The 25,891-nt window shown below is 38.6% G+C and overlaps 1 protein-coding gene across 3 annotated transcripts in view; it reads right to left on the bottom strand.

The window, feature by feature from the left end:
* The window catches only part of LOC143036742 (solute carrier organic anion transporter family member 4A1-like), a 332,110-nt gene that overhangs the window by 132,414 nt on the left and 173,805 nt on the right, over window positions 1–25,891 (bottom strand). The window contains exon 9 of one of the 3 annotated variants that reach the window (XM_076204441.1): window positions 11,313–11,524. The exons of the other annotated variants lie outside the window; for them this stretch is intronic. Within the exon in view, the coding sequence (XP_076060556.1) occupies window positions 11,313–11,524 (212 nt within the window). The remainder of the gene's footprint in view (window positions 1–11,312; window positions 11,525–25,891) is intronic. 3 annotated transcript variants of the gene reach the window in all.

Raw genomic sequence — 25,891 nt, 5'->3', positions numbered from 1 at the left:
ACAGGCAAGTAAATGCGGTCACCCAGGCCGATCCTTATCCCCTCCCTAGAATTGATGACCTCATTGAGGAAGTTGCTACAGCCCAATTCCTTTCGAAGTTAGATTTGATGAAAGGGTATCACCAGATTCCCCTTACAAGTAGGGCCCGCACGATATCTGCATTCGTCACACCCCATGGGCATTTCCAGTATACTGTCACCCCCTTCGGAATGAAAAATAGTGGCGCATCCTTCCAGCGCCTTGTGAATTGGCTTGTCGAGGGATTACCAGGTGTCAGAGCCTATTCGGACGACATCATTGTGTTTTCCGGCACGTGGGTTGATCACCTGTACAGGCTGCAGGGGTTGTTTGACAGATTAGCACAGGCCCACCTCACCGTGAACATGAAGAAGAGCTCCTTTGGGAGAAGTTCTATTGCATACCTCGGACATCAAGTGGGCCAAAACAGCATCACACCATTGGAAGCCAAGATCAAGGATATAGTGGAGTTCCAGGTTCCGAAGACACGACGAGGCGTCAGAAGATTCCTTGGCATGCTGGGATTCTACCGCAGGTATTGTCCAAACCTCGCGGATGTGGCTGCTCCTTTAACCCGCATGCTCTCTTGTAATCCTTTCAGGTGGGATGAAGGTGCAAATGCAGCCATTGAGGAGTGTAAGAAACTTCTCTCTAGAGATCCTGTCTTAATTGCCCCTGACTATGGTAAGACCTTTATCATATTCTGCGACGCCAGCAAAGTAGCTGTAGGCGCCATGCTTGCGCAAGAGAAGGATGGCGTCATGAGGCCCATCTCATTTATGTCTCAGGTTCTCAAGGACTACCAAACATGGTATTCTACCATTGAGAAGGAAGCTCTTGCCCTTGTATTAGCCCTTAAGAAATTCCATGTATTCTTAGATAGAGAAGTAGTTATCCTTAGTGATCATAATCCATTGAAATATATCATAGAAGGTAAAACCAAAAATGATAGGCTGGCTAGATGGGCGATAGCTCTCCAAGGTTACAATTTAACAGTAAAATATATTCCAGGAAAGTCTAATGTGGTAGCTGATGCCTTATCACGTCCCGACATAAAATGCTCAGACCCCATTTCACAGGCCTGATCATTTTTTCCGGCGAAAGGGGGATATATGTCATGGCCACGTTCACGATACCCCGACCATGACAATATGTTGTAGCGAAGGAGCCCGGATCCAAGAGAAACAATGAGCCCCTTTGTGCGCAGGGACTCTATGGACAAGAAGTGCGCGCGAAATGTGTTGGCGGAGGAGTACGAAATTGGTGACCTCGCCGATGTCAGGTCAAGGGGCACGCACGCCAAAACCAGGCGGCGATGTAGAGCCAACATATAAAGTCACATTACATTGTAGAATTAAGGTATCAGATAGAAATTATTTTGTGAGCCCTCTCCACACAAGAATAAAGGAAATGGTGGAAGTGTGGAGTTGGGTAAATAGAATTAGGATAAATAAATTAAGTACATGTTGGCACCTGTGCTATGACGCTGGTGTCGTGCGGTCTGTGTATATAAGAAGGGGAGCAGTGGTCCTTACCCCACCCCGTTCCTGCACCGCACTCTGTTCTTGCTCAACATTGGTAAGAGATATATATATATTTATAATTTTATACTGTGCTAGAAAATCTATTCCCGTTGCTTTTTTCCATTGTTTTTCTTTATCCCCGCGAAGAGAAAGAATATCCAAAATGAGGCTACGTTTTGAATCTAATATTCTAGATTGAAGGAACTGCTCGAATCCTAAGTCTCGATTCGATGTATAAACTCAAACATAGAGCCTAGATTCGTGACACTGTGGTACAAGATCTTCCTTGTCTGAACCCAAATTGTCTTAGGTTTATAATATTATTTTCTTCAAGGTGTTTTACCCATCTATTCTTGATGATTTTCTCACAAATTTTGGCTATAGTGCTTGGTACAATGGCATTTTTCCAGTCTTTTGGTAATTTTCCTTCTTTAAGTGAGCAACTTATTATGTTATGTATTTTGTCCATTAGTTCTTCTTTGCATTCTTTTAGAATCCAATTTGCAATTCTGTTCGGGCCATGTAATTTCCTGATATCAAGGTTTGATAGATGTTCCATTATTTCTTTTTGTGTTATTATCTCGCTCATGGGGGGAGATCACATTTAATTTCCCTTGTCCCAATATTGTGCTTTCTCTCTAGTGAAAACAGACTTGACACAGTGCAAGATGTTGAAGTGGGACTTCTAAAATCCTCACAGGGTTGGTCTGTGTTGGTGGTAGTGATGAAGCAGTGTTCAAACAGAGCACGCGTGTACAGCTTCTTGAAATTAGAAATGACCTGCTAGTCCATTGGTTGCAAAATGGAAGTGGTGATCGGAGGCAGGAATTTAATTGTGATGAAATCCAGGTCTTGGGAAAGATGTGCTGGGGTGTTATTCAGCAGCAGAAGGCACTTCAGTGGCAGTCCATTCCCCTGCAGAAACTTCTTGCTCTCAGGGCCGCATGTCCCTTCAAGCCACTCCTGGCACAGCTGTCGGGTTGCCCACGCCTTTGGGTTGGAATGCAATATCACTGGAAGTCTGCTCTTCAGGACATTGTCCCTCTTGGATGCTCATGGCTTCTCTGAATGATACACTACAAATGGCGTGATTTTGCAGTTGCCACTCGCATTAGCGCACATCACTGTAAGCCTATCTTTCATAGGCTTATGCCCCGGCAAAGCTTTCTCCTCAGCAGTAATGTAGGTGCTGTTAGGCATCCTCTTCCAAAAGAGCCCTGTTTCATCACAATTAAATACCTGCTGTGGCAGGTAACTCTCATGATGCACCAGGTCCTCAAACTCCTTGACGAGGTCCTGGAGCTGCAGTGTCTATGTCGTGGGACCAACCCCCCAACCCCAAGAGTTGGGGGTCAAATGGTGGCAACCAGCCCTGGCCACCGGCTCTATGCATTTGGCACACAATGCATACGCTCAGTGATGAATTATGCGAGTCCTGCATGGGCTCCTAATCTCAGTGAGACACACCACAACACCCATCAAATCATACAAAACAAAGCCCTAAAAACAATTATAGGCTGCACAAATACAACACCTACAGACCATTTACACCATGAAACAAAAGTCCTCAAAGTCAAGGACCACCTCGACATGAGAGGCACACAAACACTTGCCGCAGCCACCACAAACACATCACACCCGCTACACTACATAGCAGAACACCCACACACACCAAGAAACATTAAAACAACACCCAAAAACCTGTATCACACACAGATACTCTCTTCTCTTCCTCCACAATAACCAAATACCAGCCTCCGGAAACATATTCATAATCATATCCCTCACTGCTCCATTAACACACTGAAAGACAACACACTGCTGCATGCCAGACCCCCTGATATCCACCCTTCTGAATCCTCTCTCCCACGAGAGTTTGTGAGAAGAAAGTTGGATGTGTTGGCTTTGAGTGAAACTAAGTTGAAAGGGAAGGGCGAGTGTAAGTTTGGGAGTGTAAGTGGGAGGTTATCAGGAGTGAAGAGAGGGCGAGGGAGGGAAGGGGTGGCTATTCTAGTAAGTGAGGAGATAGGTAAAGGGGTAGTGGAGTGGAAGGAGGTTTCCTCAAGGATAATGTGGATGAAGGTGAAACTGGGAAAGGAGATGTGGGTCTTTGTAAGTGCATATGGGCCGGGCAGTGAGAAGAGCATGGAAGAAAGGGAGGCCTTTTGGATAGATTTAAATGAGTGCATAGAGGGTTTAGGAAGAAATGTCAATGTAATAGTACTGGGAGACCTTAATGCTAGGGTAGGAAATGGTCCAATGGATGGAGTGGTTGGGAAGTGTGGAGTTCCAGGAAAGAATCATAGTGGAGAGTTGATGGTGGAAATGTGTCTAGAAAGAGAGTTGATGATAGCAAATACAGTGTTTCGGAAGAAAGTCAAGCATAAGTACACATGGGAGAGGGTGGTGGAGGGAAGGGTGGTAGATAGAGCGCTAATGGATTATGTAGTGGTAAATAGGATTATGATAGGAAGAGTTAAGGATGTACATGTGCTAAGGGGAGAGGGTGGGGGAATATCAGATCATTTTTTGGTGGAAGGTAAGCTGAGAGTGGAGGATAGATGGAGAAGGAGGAAAGGGACAAAAGGTAGGGAGGTTCTTAGAGTGAACTCCTTGAATGAAAAGGAAAAGGAGAAGGAGTACGAAAAGAAGCTGAAGGAGGAGTGGGAGGGAGTAAAGGATAGAGCAGAGATGGGTGTGGAGGAGGAATGGGGATGGTTCAAGGAGGGAGTCTTAAAGTGTGCAAGGATGGTGTGTGGAACAAGAAGGACAGGGGGAAATAGAAGAAAGGGTAGTGAATGGTGGGATGAGGAAACAAAGAAGGTTGTAGAAGAGAAGAAGCGAGCATTCACAGATTGGTTACAAAAGAGGACAGGGGAGTCATATGAGACGTACAAAGAAAAGAAAAGAGAAGTAAAGCAAAAGGTAAAGGAGGCAAAGAGGAGAGCAGATGTGAAATGGGGTAGGAGTATGACAGAAAATTTTGAAAGTAATAAAAAGATGTTTTGGAAAGAAATTAAGAGAGGAAGAGGAGGTGAATCAAGTAGGGAAGAAAAGGTAAAAGGTACAGATGGAGAGTTGATAATGGAAGAGATGGCAGTGAGGGGAAGATGGGCAGAATATTTTAGGGAGTTGCTGAATGTGAAGGAGGATAGGGAAGGAAAGATAGCTGCAGTGGGAAATGCGAAGAAAATGAGAGTGATGAGTGAGGAGAATGGAGGAGAAATAAGGATGGATGAGGTGAAGGCAGTTGTAAAGATAATGAAAGCAGGTAAGGCACCTGGTCTGGATGGATGTCATGCAGAATGTCTGAAAAAGGGAGGTTCAGTGATGGTGGACTGGTTGGTGAGGTTATTTAATGTTTGCTGGAGAGAGGGTAGAGTACCGGAGGACTGGAGTAGTGCCTGTATAGTTCCTCTTTACAAGGGAAAAGGGGACAAGTGTGAATGTAGTAATTTCAGAGGGATTAGCCTGTTGACTGTAGTAGGGAAGGCTTATGGGAGGATCTTAATTGAGAGGATTAGGAGAGGAACAGAGGGAGTAATTGGTGAGGAACAGTGTGGATTTAGGACGGGTAGAGGTTGTGTAGATCAGATCTTTGTGGTAAGACAGATATGTGAGAAAGCTATAGGAAAGGGGAAGGATGTTTTTTGGGCTTTTATGGATCTGGAAAAGGCTTATGATAGGGTAGACAGAAAGGCACTGTGGGAGGTTATGCAGATTTATGGGATAGGAGGAAAGCTTTTGGGAGCTGTTAAGAGTTTTTATGAGAGTAGTAGAGCATGTGTTAGGATTGGAAATGGAGAGAGTGAGTGGTTTGAAGTAAAGGTGGGACTTCGTCAAGGATGCGTTATGTCGCCCTGGCTGTTCAACTTATACATGGATGGGGTGGTGCGAAAGGTGAATGCTAGGGTAGTGAGTCAGGGATTGGAGATGGTTAAAGAAAATGGAGAAAAGTGGGAGGTGAGCCAGCTGTTGTTTGCGGACGACACTGCGCTTGTGGCAGGGTCAGAGGAGGGATTGAGGAAGCTGGTGGCAGAGTTTGGGAGAGTATGTGATAGAAGAAAGCTAAAGATAAATGTGGGTAAAAGTAAGGTGATGAGATGTACAAGGGGTGAAAGTGGCAGTAGACTGGAAGTGAACATTAAGGGAGAGCGACTGGAGGAAGTGGATAGTTTTAGATACTTGGGTGCAAGTGTAGCAGGAAAAGGTGGAGTGAAGGTGGAGGTAGAATGTAGATTGAGAGAAGCGAGTAAATGCCTTGGTGGTTTAAAGAGTGTAATGAGGAATAGACATTTGGGAATGGATGCGAAGAGGAGACTGTATGAAGGAGTGATTGTGCCAACAGCACTGTATGGGGCAGAAACGTGGAACATAAGAGAAGAGAGAAGGAGTTTGAATGTGTTTGAGATGAGGTGTCTGAGAAGTATGGTGGGGGTTACTAGGCTGGATAGAGTGAGAAATGAGGAGGTGAGGAGGAGAACAGGGGTGAAAAAGGATTTGGGAGATAGGGTTGATGAAAGAATATTAGGATGGTTTGGACACATGGAAAGAATGAGTGAAGAAAGACTAGTAAAAGAGGTATGGAAGGCAGATGTGGAGGGAGTGAACATGAGGGGACGTCCTAGGATGAGGTGGATGGATGGGGTGAAGGGGGCTTTGGGGAAGAGGGGAATGTCTGTTGAGGAAGGAAGGGAGAGGACGGAAGACAGAGGTGAGTGGAGAATGGTTGTATATGGATGATGTTGTGACTGCATGAGGAGGAATGGGCGGGGGGTGGGGGGTGGGGTAGTATGTGTGAGTAAATTTTGACGCAGCCCGAAGGGATTTCTCCCCGTCCTCGCCTTATATGCAAAGGGGGACGGAGAGGGGGGGTCGCCGATTAAATGAAGCGGCCTTGCTGTGGATGTACTGTGTCTTGCGACACTGCTTCTGACCCAGGGCGGTGGGCAGGGTGCAGGGATGACCCGTCATCCAGGAGGTGCTCAGATGAGAGGAAGGGCGGGAGGGGTGTGGAGTGTATTTAGGGATGAAATGGGTGGGAGTGTTTTTATGCCTTTCCCATTTTGGCTACCTCCCTTGGAAGGGGGAAAAAGCCTTGGTATATGTATGTATGTATGTAAGATGGGTATGCCTCGGGAGGTGCAGAGTGATAGAGACACTAACGTTTTAAGTGGGATATTCAAAGGAGCCCTGGAAGGCTTCAAGATAAAACATGTGATCGCATCAGCATATCACCCCCAGAGTCAGGGAAGTCTCGAAAGGTTCCATGGAACCTAAAAACGTATGATTCAAGCCTTTGTATTAGAATTTGAGAGGGACTGGGATGAAGGCATAGACTTGTTACTACATGCCACTAGAATAACTGTACATGAAGGTCTAGGTTTTTCTCCTTTTTATTTGATGTTTGGTAGAACCCCAAGGGAGCCCCTTGCCTCCCTGTATGACCAACTACTGTCAAAAACCCCAGGGGAAAGTACCATGTATGCCAGGTTAGTGGGTACCAATTTCGAGAAGTTAAAGGAGGTCAGGCAAATAGCAAAAAGAAACCTCGAAATAGTGCAGGGTAATTATAAGGGTTATTATGATAGGAAATCAGTTAAGAGGGAACTAAAAGTTGGAGAATATGTGCTTGTGCTGTCCCCTCAGAAAACATCATTGAATCCAAATTATGAGGGACCATTCAAAGTGCTTCAGAGAAAAGGGGGTCATAATTATGTTTTGAGAAACCCAATGAGGAGGTCTGGGGCGCAACAAGCACATATTAACCTCTTCACTCTGGGGCACATCGCACGTCTGGCAGCATTAGCTCCCCAACGTGCGATGTTGCATCATAATAATCGCATTATAAAAAATAAAGTCAGTGCTCAATCGTTCATTCTCTTTTACCCGTGAATTTTGATAACCATAGAAAATATGATGAAGCCAGTTTAGAGAGAATGGAGATTATGTAGGTACGACTACAATATAATCAAAATGCCGACGTTGGCATCATCGCGTACCCACTTGCTCCTCATGCCGCCTACGTAGGCATCACCGTATGGAAGTGGTTAACCTTCTGAAAGAATTCAAGGGAACAGTAGAGGAAGAAGCGATTGCCATGGTTGAGACAGAGCGAACTGACAGGAGCCTTGATTCAGATATCGGGGATCTAACCTTCTTTTATGATTTTGGCAGATCAAACACCAGTGAAGCATTGGAGAAATCTTTGTCATCACTGGAAGGAGAGATGCGGGATTAACTCGGAGCACTTCTCTGCAGGAATGCCCAGATATTTTCCTCATGCCCCACCAATACTCAAGCAATATATCATGATGTCTAAAGCCAAACTGTTTTGGATTCAGTATATTTTTTTTTCCAGATGTTTAATCCATCTACTTTTGATAATTTTTTCACATATTTTTGCTATTGTGCTTGTAAGGGAGACCGGTCTATATTTTGTTGGGTTTTCCTTTTCCCCTCTTTATATATTGGTACAATATTTGCATTTTTTCAATCTTGTGTTACCTTTCCTTCTTTGAGTAATCAATTATCTTGTATTTTTTTCCATTAGAATTTGATAGGGACTGGGATGAAGGCATAGACTTGTTACTACATGCCACTAGAATAACTGTACATGAAGGTCTAGGTTTTTCTCCTTTTTATTTGATGTTTGGTAGAACCCCAAGGGAGCCCCTTGCCTCCCTGTATGACCAACTACTGTCAAAAACCCCAGGGGAAAGTACCATGTATGCCAGGTTAGTGGGTACCAATTTCGAGAAGTTAAAGAAGGTCAGGCAAATAGCAAAAAGAAACCTCGAAATAGTGCAGGGTAATTATAAGGGTTATTATGATAGGAAATCAGTTAAGAGGGAACTAAAAGTTGGAGAATATGTGCTTGTGCTGTCCCCTCAGAAAACATCATTGAATCCAAATTATGAGGGACCATTCAAAGTGCTTCAGAGAAAAGGGGGTCATAATTATGTTTTGAGAAACCCAATGAGGAGGTCTGGGGCGCAACAAGCACATATTAACCTCTTCACTCTGGGGCACATCGCACGTCTGGCAGCATTAGCTCCCCAACGTGCGATGTTGCATCATAATAATCGCATTATAAAAAATAAAGTCAGTGCTCAATCGTTCGTTCTCTTTTACCCGTGAATTTTGATAACCATAGAAAATATGATGAAGCCAGTTTAGAGAGAATGGAGATTATGTAGGTACGACTACAATATAATCAAAATGCCGACGTTGGCATCATCGCGTACCCACTTGCTCCTCATGCCGCCTACGTAGGCGTCACCGTATGGAAGTGGTTAACCTTCTGAAAGAATTCAAGGGAACAGTAGAGGAAGAAGCGATTGCCATGGTTGAGACAGAGCGAACTGACAGGAGCCTTGATTCAGATATCGGGGATCTAACCTTCTTTTATGATTTTGGCAGATCAAACACCAGTGAAGCATTGGAGAAATCTTTGTCATCACTGGAAGGAGAGATGCGGGAGAAACTCAGAGCACTTCTCTGCAGGAATGCCCAGATATTTTCCTCATGCCCCACCATTACTCAAGCAATATATCATGATGTCTAAAGCCAAACTGTTTTGGATTCAGTATATTTTTTTTTCCAGATGTTTAATCCATCTACTTTTGATAATTTTTTCACATATTTTTGCTATTGTGCTTGTAAGGGAGACCGGTCTATATTTTGTTGGGTTTTCCTTTTCCCCCCTTTATATATTGGTACAATATTTTTTTCCATTAGTTCATATATACATTCTTTTAATATCCAATTTGCAATTCCATCCAGACTGCGTGATTTCCTGACACCAAGGTTTATTATTTGGTCCCTTATTTCTTTCTGTGTCAGTTATTTCTTTCATTGGGGGGATCTTTCTGTCCTTCATCCCAATTTTGTGAACTTTCAATTGTGAATACAGATTTAAAATGTTCATAATTTCAGCCATTTCTACATTTTCTATATATTCATCATTCCCTTGATGCAGTTTCACTATGAGATGGATGCTAGGATAATATGCTTAAGTTGGGAAGATGTTCTAGTATTGTTTCTTATTTGCTCTATTGTTTGTGCATTTATCCAAATTGGGTGGAGTGATTAATGTCATCCACTAGTATGTGAGTTAAACAAGTTCAGCAGCTGGTGTTGAGGGAGCCCCCCCCCCCCATGTTGGCGGGTGTGTTGGGTGGTAAGTAAACATTTATGATAAGAGTAATTTTATATCAGATTTTGGATTGTAATTATTTCAGTTGTGTTGTTTGTTAGTGTTCCTTTAGCTTCTTTTTTGTTGGAAATGGGTATGCTGTTGTGTATTCATGTTACAAGTTCACCTTTGTGTTGTTTGTTGTCTTACCTAACTTATAATCTTACAAAAAAGTACTTAACCATGGTTAACTGGACAAGCTGGTCCTGAAAGTGGCTTTGAAGACATTAGCATATTTCATCTTGTGCATAGTGACAAGCAATTTTCTCGGCTGAGAGGCAAATTCTTGATGCAAAGGATTACAAAGGCGGAGCATGCCGACAGAAGACCTTTTGGTCCATATCTAGGTCGGATGCGAAAAAAATCATAATAATAATAAATTAATAAATAAAAACTATAATAATGTAAATAACAAATAAAATACATAATACATATAGTTAAATAATAAACAAACAGGTAAATAGTAAATAATAATAGACATAACTAATAATAAATGAAAATCAAACAGACAAATGATAACAAAACAAAAACAAATATAAAATAAATTATAATCATTACAGCATCTTGCTTAGGTGTTTATCTAAATGATTCTTAAAGCTTCGAACTGAACTACATTGCACTACCTGTGCAGAAAGTTTATTCCATTCATTAACTACACGGATGGCAAAGTTGTTTCTACCTACTTCCAAATTGAATCTATTTCCGGACAGTTTGAGACCATTGTTTCTTGTCTGATTCTCATTCAGTGTGAAAATTTTGTCACTTTTGATGTTGTCAATTCCCTTTAGAATTTTAAAGACCAGTATCAAGTCACCTCTGAGTCTACGCTTTTTTAGGGGAAAATAGATTCATATGTTTTAGTTTATTTTTGTATGATTTATTTTTTATATTTGGAATCAGTTTTGTGGCTTGCCATTGTACTTTTTCCAGTCTGTCAATGTCTTTAATGAGATTCGGTGACCATACGGAAACAGCATATTCCAAATGTGGACAAACTAACGATTTATATAGCTTGAAATCAAGAGATCGCGCAATCAGTCCTAGAATCTTATTTGCTTTCTCAGAGGCTGAAATACACTGCTTGGATGATTTGAGATCATTATTGATAATTATGCCGAGATCTTTTTCACTATCCACTTTTATTAACAAATTTCCGAATAACTTGTAATCGTACTTACTGTTATTTTTACCTATGTGCATTACCTTGCATTTACTTATGTTAAATTTCATTAACCACTTTTCAGACCATTGCTGTAATTTATCTAAATCTTCTTGAATATCTAATTGGTTTAAGTGATGCCTATATCTATACTTTATTCTGTCAGATTAATGAAGTATTCTCACATAGGGCCAATATCTAGAATTTATGCCACCAAATCAGAGGGCTGATATAACATCTGCCTCAACCATATCACATAAAATATCTTCCCACAGTTAACCAAGCCTGCACCAGGATAATGTTGTGTGTGTCTGTGTATCATTTATAAGCCTTCTTTCTCCCTACTCACCATCTTCAAAGCTCCTCTTCCATCCCACTTGTACCCTTGGTCCTCTCAATGACCCATTCTTCCTACCTGAGAGTACTTTGCAGGGTTGGTATCTCAAGGATGAACATGAAGAACATGAAGATACCAGATCCACATAAGAAGATGAAAATATGTTGACAATTATAGGGACAAGTGCCTCCCAGTGCTTCCAGAAGAACTGTATCAACAAATTTTGTCCCATCTGTTATGTTCACTTCCTGTGCATCTTCAAATGGTAGGCATCCACATTCTCTGTAATACTGTAACTGGACCTGGTTATTCACTGTAGCATCAACTAATATTCTTTACCATGTTACTAAAACATGACTGACTGATAGAGTTTAATACAAATAGTAACTGATATCCACAACATTATGTAAATAACATCATGGCATAGACAGATAGTCCAAAGTATAGGTACTGTGATTGGATTTCAAAAAGACATTAGCATTTCTGTATATTACATCAAATTCATTCAGGTATCCAAAGGTCTGTTGTTTCATTTTACAATCAAAATATAATCTATGAGAAAAGTCCTGGAGTAATTTAGAAATCCAGCTAACCATTTTGTACATCCCATCACTGCATTCATTTTCAACTTCCTATCACATACCTTCCCAAGCTCTGTCACTTTATATATGTATTTACCAATCTGTATGTGCATTTACCTGGTTGTACTATACAGAGGAGCAACATTTGTTGAGCCCTGTAACCTATTCTTTAACTTTGTAACATAACCTAGACTCAAATTCATGTATGGTTCCAATTAAATATACATCCTTGATTTCCAATTATATTTAAATTTGAACTCATGTATTGTTTGAGGATGGCCTATATCACCTTCTAAGCTATTCTAAAGTCATTTACATTTTACAAATATGTAAATGGAAAACTGAAAAACAAACAAGAAATAGAAAAACTGCGCCAAGATAAAAAGGAATATACAGAAGAACTGGAAATGGCTGAAATTATGAACAACCACTTCAGATCAGTATTCACAATAGAAAACTCGCCTAACAGTGTAGATAGAAAGAGAGAATTATCCCCAGCAATGAAAGAAATAAACATAACACAAAAAGAAATTAGTGACCAAATAAAAACCCTTGATGTCAGAAAATCACATGACCCAGACGGAATTGCAAACTGGATACTGAAAGAATGTATGGAAGAATTAACTGACAAAATATATCATTAAATTCTCACTTAAAGAAGGAAAAGTACCATTGGACTGGAAAAAGGCAAACATTGTACCAATTTATAAGGGAGGTGATAAGGAACATCCATCTGACTACAGACCAGTCTCACTAACAAGCACAATAGCAAAAATTTGTGAAAGGGTTGTCAAAAACAGATGGGTTAAATACCTAGAAGAAAAATCTATACTGAACCCAAATCAATTTGGATTTAGACAAGGGAGATCATGTACAACAAATCTGATCTGCTTTTACTCAAGATTAGTAGACATAATACAAGAAAGAGATGGATGGGCAGACTGTGCTTTTTTGGACCTGCAAAAGGCATTCGACAAGGTACCTCATAGGAAACTAATAAATAAGATAGAGTCAAAGGGTGGAATCAGAGGAAAATTATTGGAATGGATGACAGACTTCCTGATTGTGAGGAAAATGAGAGTTGTAATTAGAGAAAAATTCTCCAACTGGGAAGTTAAAAGCAGTGTCCCACAAGGATCAGTACTGGCCCCGATCATGTTCACCGTATACATTAATGACATGAATGAAGGCGTGGAGTGTTATATGAATTTTTTTGCAGATGATGCAAAATTACTTAAGAAGGTAAAAACGGAAGAGGACTGCAACTCATTGCAACAAGATCTGGACACGATATGGAATTGGACTCAAAAGTGGGAAGTAAAATTTAATATAAAGAAATGCAGTATAATGGAATTTGGAAAGAGTAAAAACAGAATATCAAAAGATTACAGAATTGGGGAAGAAAAAGTAAAAAAAAAAGCAAACTCTGAAAAAGATCTTGGAGTGATGATTGGAAAGGACATGAAACCAGATAAGCATATAAATAAAATATTCGGAGAAACCTACAACTTATTGAGGTCAATCAAAGTGGCATTTGCTTATATGGATGAAGAAATGATAAAGAAAATACTAACTACACTAATAAGACCAAAACTTGAGTACGCAGCATCACTTTGGACACCCAGTACCAAAAAGAATATTAAGAAATTAGAAAGATTACAAAGAGTGACAACCAAACTAGCACCGACTCTTGCCGAACTAACATATGAGCAAAGACTATCCAAATTGAACCTACCAACGTTTTAGACATGAACGACCTGTTAGTGTGGGACAACAGTACAATGAGACACGGAAAAGAACTGAAAATAGTTATAGAAAAAACTTGAAAAGGAACAGTTTCCCACACAGAGCGATAAATAAATGGAACAAATTAGACAACAAAACAGTATGTGCAAACACTATACAAGATTTTAAGATAAAACTTGATGCGGAGAGATACAAAGACGGGTCACCACGAGCATAGCTCCCCTCCCGTATATTTCAACTAGGTAAATATGTAAATCTATATAGAAAACTGTATTTCTTCACATCCTTTACACATGTAACCTTTCTCAATTTACTCCTATGACCTCTTAAAGCCCTCCCATCTTTAATCAGGAGATATCTTCTGTCAATACAATCTATTCCCTTTAATGACCTGAATACTGTAATCATAAGGTGACCTCACCACAATTAAAATCTCCAATAAGGACTACGTTACTGCTTTGTTCAATATTCTTCTCTAGGAAAAGAGCTGTATCCAATATAATTTCTTCGTATTCAGTTTCATTCCAAGTTCTTGTCTTGGGGGTAACATATGGCACCATGAAGTCTCTTTTATTGTGCCCTTTAGTACTAATCTTTAAGTGAACTGTTACAACCTTGCCTTCACTAAGATATGCTTCCCCCACCTTTAGGTCACTTCTCACCACAAACATTACTCCACCCTTTTTATCTTCCTTTGCAATACTGCCTTCCTGTTTTCTTTGAAACCACTTCCTCACCTGATTCACTACTACAAAATATGTATTAATCTAGTTGTATTATACGGGAAGAGAGCTATGCTCGTGGTGACCCATCTTTGTATCTCTCAGCATCAAGTTTTTTCTTAAAATCTTGAATAGTGTTTGCACATACTGTTTCATTGTCTAATTTGTTCGAAGTATCTATCACTCTGTGTGGGAAGCTATTCCTTTTCAGATGTCTTCTGTTACTATCCTTTTTTAGTTTCTTTTGTGTCCTCTTGTTTTACCGTTATCACATATTAACAAGTCATTCTTATCTAAGATTTCCATTCCTTTCATTATTCTATAGATAGTCAGCAAGTCTCCTCTTTATCTAGTTGTATTATACGGGAAGAGAGCTATGCTCGTGGTGACCCATCTTTGTAGCTCTCGGCATCAAGTTTTTTCTTAAAATCTTGAATAGTGTTTGCACATACTGTTTCATTGCCTAATTTGTTCGAAGTATCTATCACTCTGTGTGGGAAGCTATTCCTTTTCAGATGTCTTCTGTTACTATCCTTTTTTAGTTTCTTTTGTGTCCTCTTGTTTTACCGTTATCACATATTAACAAGTCATTCTTATCTAAGATTTCCATTCCTTTCATTATTCTATAGATAGTCAGCAAGTCTCCTCTTTCCCTTCTTTGTTCCAAAGTTGGTAATTCTAGTTTGGACAGTCTTTGCTCATATATCAGTTCAGAAAGAGTTGGTGCTAGTTTCGTTGTTGCTCTTTGTGTTCTTTCTAATTTTTTTATATTCTTTTTGGTACTGGGTGTTCATAGTGTTGCTGTGTACTCAAGTTTTGGTCTTATTAGTGTAGTTAGAATTTATTTATCATTTCCTCGTCCAAATAAGCAAACGCCACTTTAATTGACCTAAAAAAATTGTAGGTTTCTCCGAATATTTTATTAATATGCTTATTCGGTGTCATGTCCTTGCTGATCATCACTTCGAGATCTTTCTCCGAATTTACTTTTTTCACCTCTTCACCAATTTTGTAATCTTTCAATATTCTGTTTTTACTCTTTCCAAATTCCATTATACTACATTTCTTTATTTCTTTATCTATCTAGTTGTATGTACCTACTTGTATTATATGGGAAGGGAGCTATGCTCATGGTGACCCATCTTTGTATCTTTTAGCATCAATTTTTTTCTTAAAATCTTGAATAGTGTTTGCACACACTGCTTCTTTGTCTAATATGTTCTAGGTATCTATCACTGTGTGGGAAGCTATTCTTTTTCAGATCTCTTTTGTAATTATCTTTTTTGAGTTTCTTTTCATGTCCTCTTGTTTTTTCATTGTCCCATTTCAATAAATCATTCTTATCTAAGATTTCCATTCCCTTCATAATTCTATAGATAGTAGGTCTCCTTTCCCTTCTTTGTTCCAGAGTTGGTAATTCTAATTTGGACAGTCTCTGTTCATACATCATTTTGGAATGACTTTGTGCCAGTTTTATTGTTGCTCTTTGTATTCTTTCTAATTTCTTTATATTCTTTTTGGTACTGGGTGTCCATAGTGTTGCTGCATACTCAAGTTTTGGTCTTATTAGTGTAGTTAATTTTTTTTTTAATCATTTCCTCATCCAAATAGACAAATGCCACTTTTATTGACCTCTGACTATTTTATTAACATGCTTGTCTGGTGTCATGTCTTTGCTGATCATCATTCCAAGGTCTTTTTCAGAGTTTACTTTTTTGACCTCTTCACCAATTTTATATCTTGATATTCTGTTTTTACTTTTTCCAAATTCCATTATGCTACATTTCTTGATATTGAATTTCACTTCCCACTTTTGAGTCCATTTCCAGATCTTGTCCAAGTCGTTGTAATGAGTTGCAATCCTCCTCCATTCTTACTTTTTTTAGCATTTTTGCGTCATCTGCAAAGAAATTCATATAACACTCTCCTTCATCCATGTCATTTATGTATATGGCAAATATGATCAGGGCCAGTACTGATCCCTGCGGGACACCACTTTTAATTTCTTCCCAATTTGATAATTTATCTCTAATTACTACTCGCATTATCCTCCCAGTCAGGAAGTCTTTCATCCATTCCAATAATTTTCCTCTGATGCCACCTATTGACTATTTTCCTTATTAGTTTCTTGTGTGGTACCTTATCAAATGCCTTTTGTAGGTCCAGAAAGCCACAGTCTGCCCAACCATCTCTCTCTTGTATTATATCTATTAATCTCGAGTAGAAGCAGATCAAGTTTGTTGTACATAATCTTCCTTGTCTGAATCCAAATAAGCTATTCTTTTTCAGGTCTCTTTTATAAGTGTCCTTTTTTAGTTTCTTTTTGTGTCCTCTTGTTTCTCTTCTGTTCCACTTTAATAAGTCATCTCTATCAAGGATTTCCATCCCTTTCATAATTCTGTAAATGGTCAATAAATCACCTCTTTCTCTTCTCTGTTCCAGTGTTGACAGATGTAACTTCCCCAATCTTTGTTCATATGTCAGATTTGACAGTATAGGTGTCATTTTTGTTGCTGCTCTTTGGATTCTTTCTAATTTTCTTATGCTATTCTTTGTGCTGGGTGCCCACAATGTTGGGGGATATTCTAGTTTACAGTACATCTTATCAGTGTAACCACTATTTTATTTACCATCTCCTCATCTATGTAGTCGAAGGCCACTTTCATTGATCTTACTAAGTTAAAAGTCTCTCCAAATAATTTATTGATGTGTTTATCAGGTGTCAAGTCGCTTGAGATGATTACTCCCAGGTCCCTTTCTGAATGGACTTTTTTGATTTCTTTGTTTCCAATTTTGTATTGACCCGATACTCTATTTTTGCTTTTTCCAAATTCTATTATGCTACATTTCTTGATGATGAAGTTCATCTCACATTTTTTACTCCATTCCCATATTTTGTCTAGGTTTTCTTGCAGCGATCTACAATCACCTTCCATTTTTACTCTCAAGTAATTTGGCATTGTCAGCAAAGAAATTCATGTAATAATTTACTCCCTCATCCATATCATTTATATATATGGCAAACGTTAAAGGAGCCAATACAGAGCCTTGCGGGATGCTACTTTTCAGATCTTCCCATTTTGAATTTTTGTCTCTAAGTACCACTCATTTTTCTTCCAATTAAGAAGGCCTTCATCCATTTCCAGCAGCTTACCTTGTATTCCTCCTATTATTTAAATTTTTCTTATTAATTTTTTTTTGGTACCTTATCACATGCCTTCTGCAAATCCAAGAAGGCGCAATCTACCCAGCCATCTCTTTCTTGTATTATCTCAATTTCGAGTAAAAGCAAATTAGGTTTGTGGTACACGATCTTCCACTTCTAAAGCCAAATTGTTTAGGGTTTACTATCTTATTTTCTTCCAAGTGTTTGGTCCATTTATTTCTGATGACTTTTTCACATGTTTTTGTTACTGTGCTTGTAAGGGATATTGGTCTAAAATTTGTAGGATCTTCCCTATTTCCTCCTTTATATGTTAGTACTATGTTTGCATCTTTCCAATCTTGTGGTACCTTTCCTTGTTTGAGTGAGGAGTCTATTGTCTTGTATAGTTTGTCTGGCAGTTCGTCTATATACTCTTTCAGTATCCAATTCGCAATTCCGTCTGGTCCATGCGATTTCCTGACATCTAGGTTTTTATTTGATCTCTTATTTCTTTTTGTGTTACCTTTATTTCTTTCATTTTGGGTGATCTTGTTTTCTATCTTCCCAAGATTGTGATTGATTGATTGTAAAACCTGAACTGAAATGTCTGATCATGACTTCTGCCATTTCTGTATCATCTATATTCTTTATCTCCTTCACGCAATTTCACTAATTTCGTGTTTATCCTTTAGTTTTTAATTTATATATTTGTAAAAGAGTTTAGGTTGATCCTTACATTTGTCTATATCTTTTCCATAATTTCTTTTTTTCTTTCCTGCATATATTCACATATTCGTTCATAAGTTTTATATATGTTTACCATTGGATGTTTTTTTTGTCTTTTTTTCCATTTTTTCCAGGCTTTGTCTCTTTTGTCCCTAGCCTCACTACAACTTTCTCTTTTGTCCCTAGCCTCTTTAGAGAATTTGTCCCAGTTAGTGTTTTGGAAAATTTTTCTTAGTTTCTCAAAATCCGTTTTGTTGTACATTAATCTTCCTTCTCTATGCTTATCGTTCCTACCTACATTGTTCTGTTCTTTTAATTCAAACTCTATTAGTATATGGTCACTCTTTCCAATTGGTATTTTGTACTCCATTTGCAAGATACAAAGGTGGGACACCAAAAGTGTAGCTCCCCTTCCCACAAAATACTAGTTAAATACAATATCTGGTTCAGAAGTTAATATTAAGTCTAGTTTTGACAGTTCCTCATTGTTTCTATATCTAGTATTTTCCTTAACCCACTGTGTTAGGGTGTATTCGATGGTCATATCTAGTAGGATGTTGCTCCAATGATCTTCTCCCCCTTTTACCATCATTTCTTCCCAGATTATATCCTCTGCATTAAAATAGCCCATGATTACTATGTTTCCATCCTCTTTCAGTAACTCGTTTAGTACATTCATTGTGTCTTCCAGTAATTTAGAATGTTCGCTATCTGACCAAGCATGTGTTTTTGGTGGTACATACACTGCTACAATTTTTCTGCCTTTCATCTTTTTGTTTACAATTTTGATCATAATTAATTCTACATTGCCTTGGCCTTCATTTATCTTTATCACATTTAGACCCTTTTTGGTCAATATCATGACACCTCCTCCCTGCTTGTTTGTTCTATTTTTTACCCAGTGGTTGTATAGACCTTGCCCCACTATGCTTGTTGATATATTTCCTTTCAGTTTTGTCTCCACAATTCCCATGATGTCAGGTTTTTCCATTTCTAGATAGTCATTTAGTTCGTTGATTCTAGAGATCATGCTGTCGATATTTGTGTATGCCACTTTTAGTTCCATATTATCCTTCCTTTTTTGGTTTAAGTTTCCATTTTTTCAGTCTCAAGTCCAGCACTCTTCAAAAATACTCGTTTTTTTCCGTCTCTGTTCTTTTCTCATTTCTGTCATTGGCTTCAATTCTGAGAGCTTGTCTCTCTTTTTCCTCATCACTCATTTCCTTTTGTATCCATATATGTTTGAATTTCTCACAGTTTGCCAATTTAACTGCTTTTGATAATATCTCCTCTGCTATCATTTGAGTTCTTAGTTTTATTTACAGAGGTCTATGTTTTTTTTTCTATTGAATATTTGCCTATCCTGTGGATTTCATTGATTTCTTTATTGAAATTTTGTCCTTCATCCTGTATGAACCTAGTTGTATTATACAGGAAGGGAGCTATGCTCGTGGTGACCCATCTTTGTATCTCTCAGCATCAAGTTTTTTCTTAAAATCTTGAATAGTGTTTGCACAGACTGTTTCTTTGTCTAATTTGTTCCTGGAATCTGTCACTCTGTGTGGGAAGCTATTTTTTTTTTTTTTTTTTTTTTCAGATCTCTTCTGTAATTATCTTTTTTTATTTTATTTTCATGTCCTCTTGTTTTTCTCTTGTCCCATTTCAATAAGTCATACTTATCTATGATTTCCATTCCCTTCATAATTCTAAAGATAGCAGGTCTCCTCTTTCCCTTCTTTGTTCCAGAGTTGGCAATTCTAATTTGGACAGTCTTTGTTCATACGTCATTTTGGAAAGAGTTGGTGCCAGTTTTGTTGTTGCTCTTTGTATTCTTTCTAATTTATATTCTCTTTGGTACTGGGTGTCCATAGTGTTGCTGTGTACTTGAGTTTTGGTCTTATTAGTGTAGTTAATTTTTTTTTTTTATCATTTCCTCATACAAATAGGCAAATACCACTTTTATTGACCTCAATAAATTGTAGGTTTCTCCAACTATTTTATTAATATGCTTATACGGTGTTATGTCTGCTGATCATCACTCCAAGGTCTTTTCAGAGTTTGCTTTTTTGAATTCTTCACCAATTTTATAATCTCTCGATATTCAGTTTTTACTTTTTGCAAATTCCATTATACTACATTTCTTGATAGTGAATTTCACTTCCCACTTTCCAGTCCATTTCCATACTTGTCCAAGTCTAGTTGTAATTAGTTGTTGCTGTTGTTGTTGTCGTTCCATAGACTGTCTGTCCAAGCAGTCCCGTCTCCCCAAGGAATGCCATAGCCAAAACTGGGTTTTTTCACAAATCCTTTATAGGGTGTATGTTGTGTTGTTTGCGTGCATGATTGTGTATAATGCAGTCTTCCATTATGTGTTGTATGGTATGGGGTGAAGTGTTACATCCTGGGCAGCTGTTCACAATGTGGTCATCCAGCCTCTTCTGGTAGCTTAGAAGTGCTGGGTGGTGGCCACACCACAGTCTGGCCAGGTGGACTCTATCCTTTCGTGGGAGAGAGGATTCAGAAGGGTGGATATCAGGGGGTCTGGCATGCAGCAGTATGTTGTCTTTCAGTGTGTTAATGGAGCGGTGAGTGATATGATTATGAATATCTTTCCGGAGGCTGGTATTTGGTGATTGTGGAGGAAGAGAAGAGAGTATGTGTGTGTGATACAGCGTCTACGTCATGGGACCACCCCCCAACCCCAAGAGTTGGGGGCCAAACGGCGGCAACCAGCCCTGGCCACCGGCTCTATGCAGGTGGCACCGATCCCCAAGAGGAGCTACGACTGCCTTGGGGAGTACCACAATCCTTTTTCTCAACATGCACTGTCATAATGTGTAGCAATCCTCAGTTTTTACTTTTTGTATTTTTGCATTGTCTGCACAGAAATTCATATAACACTCTACTCCTTCATCCATGTCATTTATGTATATGGTAAACATGATTGGGGCCAGTACTAATCCCTGCAGGACACCACTTTACATTTCTTCACAATTTGAGAATTTATCTCTAATAACTACTCTCATTTTCCTCCCAGTCAGGAAGTCTTTCATCCATTCCAATAATTTTCCTCTGATGCCACCTATTGACTATTTTCCTTATTAGTTTCTTGTGTGGTACTTTATCAAATGCCTTTTGTAGGTCCAGAAAGCCACAGTCTGCCCAACCATCTCTCTCTTGTATTATATCTATTAATCTCGAGTAGAAGCAGATCAAGTTTGTTGTACATAATCTTCCTTGGCTGAATCCAAATTGATTTAGATTCAGTATAGTTTCTTCTTCCAAATGTTTAACTCATCTATTTTTGACAACCTTTTCACAAATTTTTGCTACTGTGCTTGTCAGGGAAACCGGTCTGTAATTTGATGGGTCTTCCTTGTTTCCTCCCTTATATCCAATTTGTCATTTATGTATATGGCAAACATGATTGGGGCCAGTACTGATCCCTGCAGGACACCACTTTATATTTCTTCGCAATTTGAGAATTTATCTCTAATAACTACTCTCATTTTCCTCCCAGTCAGGAAGTTTTTCATCCATTCCAATAATTTTCCTCAGATGCCACCTATTGATTCTATCTTCCTTATTGGTTTATTGTGTGGTAACTTAACAAATGCCTTTTGTAGGTCCAGAAAGGCACAAGTCTGCACAACCATCTATCTCTTGTATTATATCTATTAATCTCGAGTAGAAGCAGATCAAGTTTGTTGTACATGATCTTCCTTGTCTGAATCCAAATTGATTTAGATTCAGTATAGTTTTTTCTTTCAAATGTTTAACTCATCTATTTTTGACAACCTTTTCGCAAATTTTTGCTACTGTGCTTGTCAGGGAGACCGGTCTGTAATTTGATGGGTCTTCCTTGTTTCCTCCCTTATATCCAATTTGCAATTCCGTCTAGACCATGTGATTTCCTGACGTCAAGAGTTTTGATTTGGTCGCTGATTTCCTTCTGTGTTACAATTATTTCTTTCATTAAGGGGAATATCTCTATTTCCTCACAGTTAGGTGAGTTTTCTATTGTGAATACTGATTTGAAGTGGTTCATAATCTGAGCCATTTCCAGTTCTTCTGTATATTCATATTTACCTTGGCGCAGCTTTTCTATTTCTTGTTTGTTCTTCAATTTGCCATTTACATACCTGTCAAATAGTTTGGGTTCTTCCTTGCATTTTTCTATTATTTTTTTTCATAGTTTCTCTTTTCATCTCTGCGTATTTTTACATATTCATTTCTTAGTTTGATGTACATTTGCCATTTGCTTGTTTTCTCGTCTCTTTTCCATTTCTTCCAAGCTTTGTCTCTTTTATCCTTAGCCTCAATACACCTTTTGTTGTACCAGATTTTTATGTATGTTCTTTCTATTTTTTTTTTTGTGGTACGTATCTATTTACTCCCTCATTGTAAATTTCTTTTAGTATATTCCATTTCTCTTCCATCCCTGTTTCTTCATTTAGGAATTTTTCCCAGTTCGCATTGTGAAAGAATTTTTTGAGTTTCTCAAAATTTGTTTTGTTGTACATTAGTCTTCCTATTCTATGTTTATCATTTCTGCTTTGATCCATTTGCTCTTTCAACTCAAATTCTATTAGTACATGGTCACTCTTTCCTATCAGAGTTTTGTAATCAATTTTATCGACAATTTCAGGCTCTGTTGTAAGTATTAAATCCAGCCTTGATGGTTCTTCACTACCTCTGTATCTGGTATTTTCCCTTATCCACTGAGTCATTGTGTATTCGATGGTCATGTCGAGCAAGACGTTGCCCCAGAGTTCCTCTCCACCCTTCACTGTCACTTCCTCCCAACATTTTTCTTTTGAATTAAAGTCACCCATAATTACTGTATTTCCCCTATCCTTCAGTGTATTAGTCAATTCATATTTTGTATCTTCTAATATTTTGGAATGATCACTTTCTGTCCAGGACTGTGTTTTGGGGGGCACATACAGCACATCAAATTTTCTACTCTTCACATGTTTGCTTTCAACTTGTATCATAATTGATTCTACATTATTTTTTCCTTCAGTTATTTTTGTTACATTTAAATCTTTATTAGTCAAAATCAATACTCCACCACCCTGTTTATCCTTTCTGTTCTTTGTCCAGCAGTTGTATAAACCTTGTCCCACAGTGTTGGGTGGTGGAGTACTTTAATTTAGTTTCCACTATTCCCATTATTTCCTAATATTTTCTTCACCATTTCTTCATCCAATTAAGTAAATGCCACTTTTATTGACCTCCACAAGTTGTAGGTTTCTATGACAAGTTTGTTTATCCATTAATCAGGGGACATGTCCTATGTGATGATTACTCCCAGGTCTTTTTCAAATCCCAATTTCTTTACATCCTTTTCACCAATTTTAAATTATCCAGATATCCTGTTTTTACTTTTTCCAAATTCTATTAAACTACATTTGTTGATGTTGAATTCCACTTCCCACTTCTGACTCCATTACCAAATTTTGTTCAGATCACTCTACTTTGAGTCAGTCTTTTTCAGTGCTCACTTTTTCAACAAATTTACATCATCAGCAAAGAAGCTCATGTAACTGTCCACACCCTCATCCATGTCATTCACATAATTAGCAAACATTATTGGAGCCAGTACTGATACTTGTGGAACTCCATTAATCACCTCTTCCCAAGCAGAACCTTTCTCTGAGCACTACTCTCATTTTTCTTCCATGCAGGAAATCCTCCATTCATTCCAGTAGTTTACCTTGTACTCCTCCTATGGTTTTCAATTTTCTTAATAGTTTTCTATGTGGCATTTATCAAAAGTTTTTTGTAGATCTAGGAAAGCACAATCAGCCCATCCATCCCTTTCCTGTATTATATCTAACAGTCTTGAGTAATAGCAGATCAGATTTGTGGCATATGATCTCCCCTGTCTGAATTCAAACTGTCTCAGGTTTTGTATGTTGTTCTCCTCCAGAGGTTTTGTCCATCTACTCTTTATAACTTTTTCACAAATTTTGGCTGCAGTACTTTAAGGGAATCTGGTCTGTAGTTTGTTGGGTCTTCCTTGTTACCTCCTTTATTTACTGGTATGATGTTGGCCTGTTTCCAGTCTTCTGATATTTTTCCTTCCTTAAGTGAATTTATTATATCGTATATTTTGCCTACTAATTCTTCTTTACACTGCTTTAGTATCCAGTATGCAATTCCATCTAGGCTGTGCAATCTCCTGATATCAAGGCTTGTTATTTGATCCACTACTTCAGCCCGTGTTGCTATTATTTTCCCCCATGTGGAAAAAGATCACTTCTCATCCTTCATCCCAGTGCCATACTTTTTCTCTAGTGAAAACCAACTTGAAATGTTTGCTCATGACCTCAGCCAATTCTCTATCTTCTGTGTTCCATGTTCCCTTGTCGTAGTTTCTCTATTTCTTGCTCGTTTTTCAATTTGCTGTTCACATATCTATATAATAGTTTTGGTTGATCCTTACATTTTTCTATCGTCTTTCTCATAATCTTTTTTCTTCCCCGTGTGTTTTTACATATTGCATTTGATATATATTTGTCAATTTCTAGGATTTTTCTTTTTTGTTTTTCTAAGCTTTATCTCTCTCTCTCTCTCTCTCTCTCTCTCTCTCTCTCTCTCTCTCTTTTTTTTTTCCTCACTACACTTACACTCAGTAGGTGTAGCAAGGCAGGAAAAAAAAAAGGCTTATGGGAGGGTCCTGATTGAGGGGATTAGGAGAGGAACAGAGGGAGTAATTGGTGAGGAACAGTGTGGTTTTAGGACAGGTAGGGGATGTGTAGATTAGATTTTTGTAGTAAGGCAGATATGTGAGAAAGCTATAGGAAAAGGTAAGGATGTTTTTTGGGCTTTTATGGATCTGGAAAAGGCTTACGACAGGGTAGACAAGAAGGAACTGTGGGAGGAAAGCTGTTGAGAGCAGTCAAGAGTAGTAGAGCTTGTGTTAGGATTAGAAATGGAGGGAGTGAATGGTTTGAGGTAAAGGTGGGACTTCGTCAGGGATGTGTTATGTTGCCCTGGCTGTTCAATCTTTACATGAATGGGGTGGTGCGAGAGGTGAATGCAAGGGTAGTGGATCAGGGGTTGGAGATGATTAAAGAAAATCGAGAAAAGTGGGAGGTGAGCCAGCTGTTGTTTGCTGACAACACTGCGCTTGTAGCAGGATCAGAGGAGCGATTGAGGAAGTTAGTGACAGAGTTTGAGAAGGTGTGTGAAAGAGGGAAGTTGAAGATAAATCGCTTGTTTGCGAAAACGTCGTCATAACTCAAAAAACTGAATTTTTCAGTTATCTATACAGGCATATTCATCTTCAAATACGGATTTGTTTTGGTAACAGTGTCATATCTGTGGCTCAAAAATTGACCGCTAGGGAGTGCTAAATGTCCCAATGACATAACCTTACATGTTCCAACTTGTTCCAAGAAATATTTTAGACTTAGTAAAGATTATGATTGTTTCAACTTCTATAAACTTTAGAGGCGTATTTGATGCTCCAAAAAATGTTCCACCTATGGTGTTTGAGGGCTTTTTATAATATTGAGAGCGTTTTGAAACTTTAAAATGCCTCTCCTGAAAAATTCGATATTTTGAGTTATGACGACGTTTTCGCAAACAAGCGAAATGTGGGCAAAAGTAAGGTGATGAGATGTACAAGGGGAGAGAATGACAGTAGGCTGGAAGTGACTATTAAGGGTGAGTGACTGGAGGAAGTGGATAGTTTTAGATACTTGGGTGCGAATATGATAGGAAAGG

The sequence above is a fragment of the Oratosquilla oratoria genome, chromosome 2 (genome assembly GCF_046742065.1).
Source record: "Oratosquilla oratoria isolate Oo_2021 chromosome 2, ASM4674206v1, whole genome shotgun sequence".
Lineage (NCBI taxonomy): Eukaryota > Metazoa > Arthropoda > Malacostraca > Stomatopoda > Squillidae > Oratosquilla > Oratosquilla oratoria.
The sequence above is the reverse complement of the archived record's forward strand: the minus strand, read 5'-3'. Positions and strand labels throughout refer to the sequence as shown.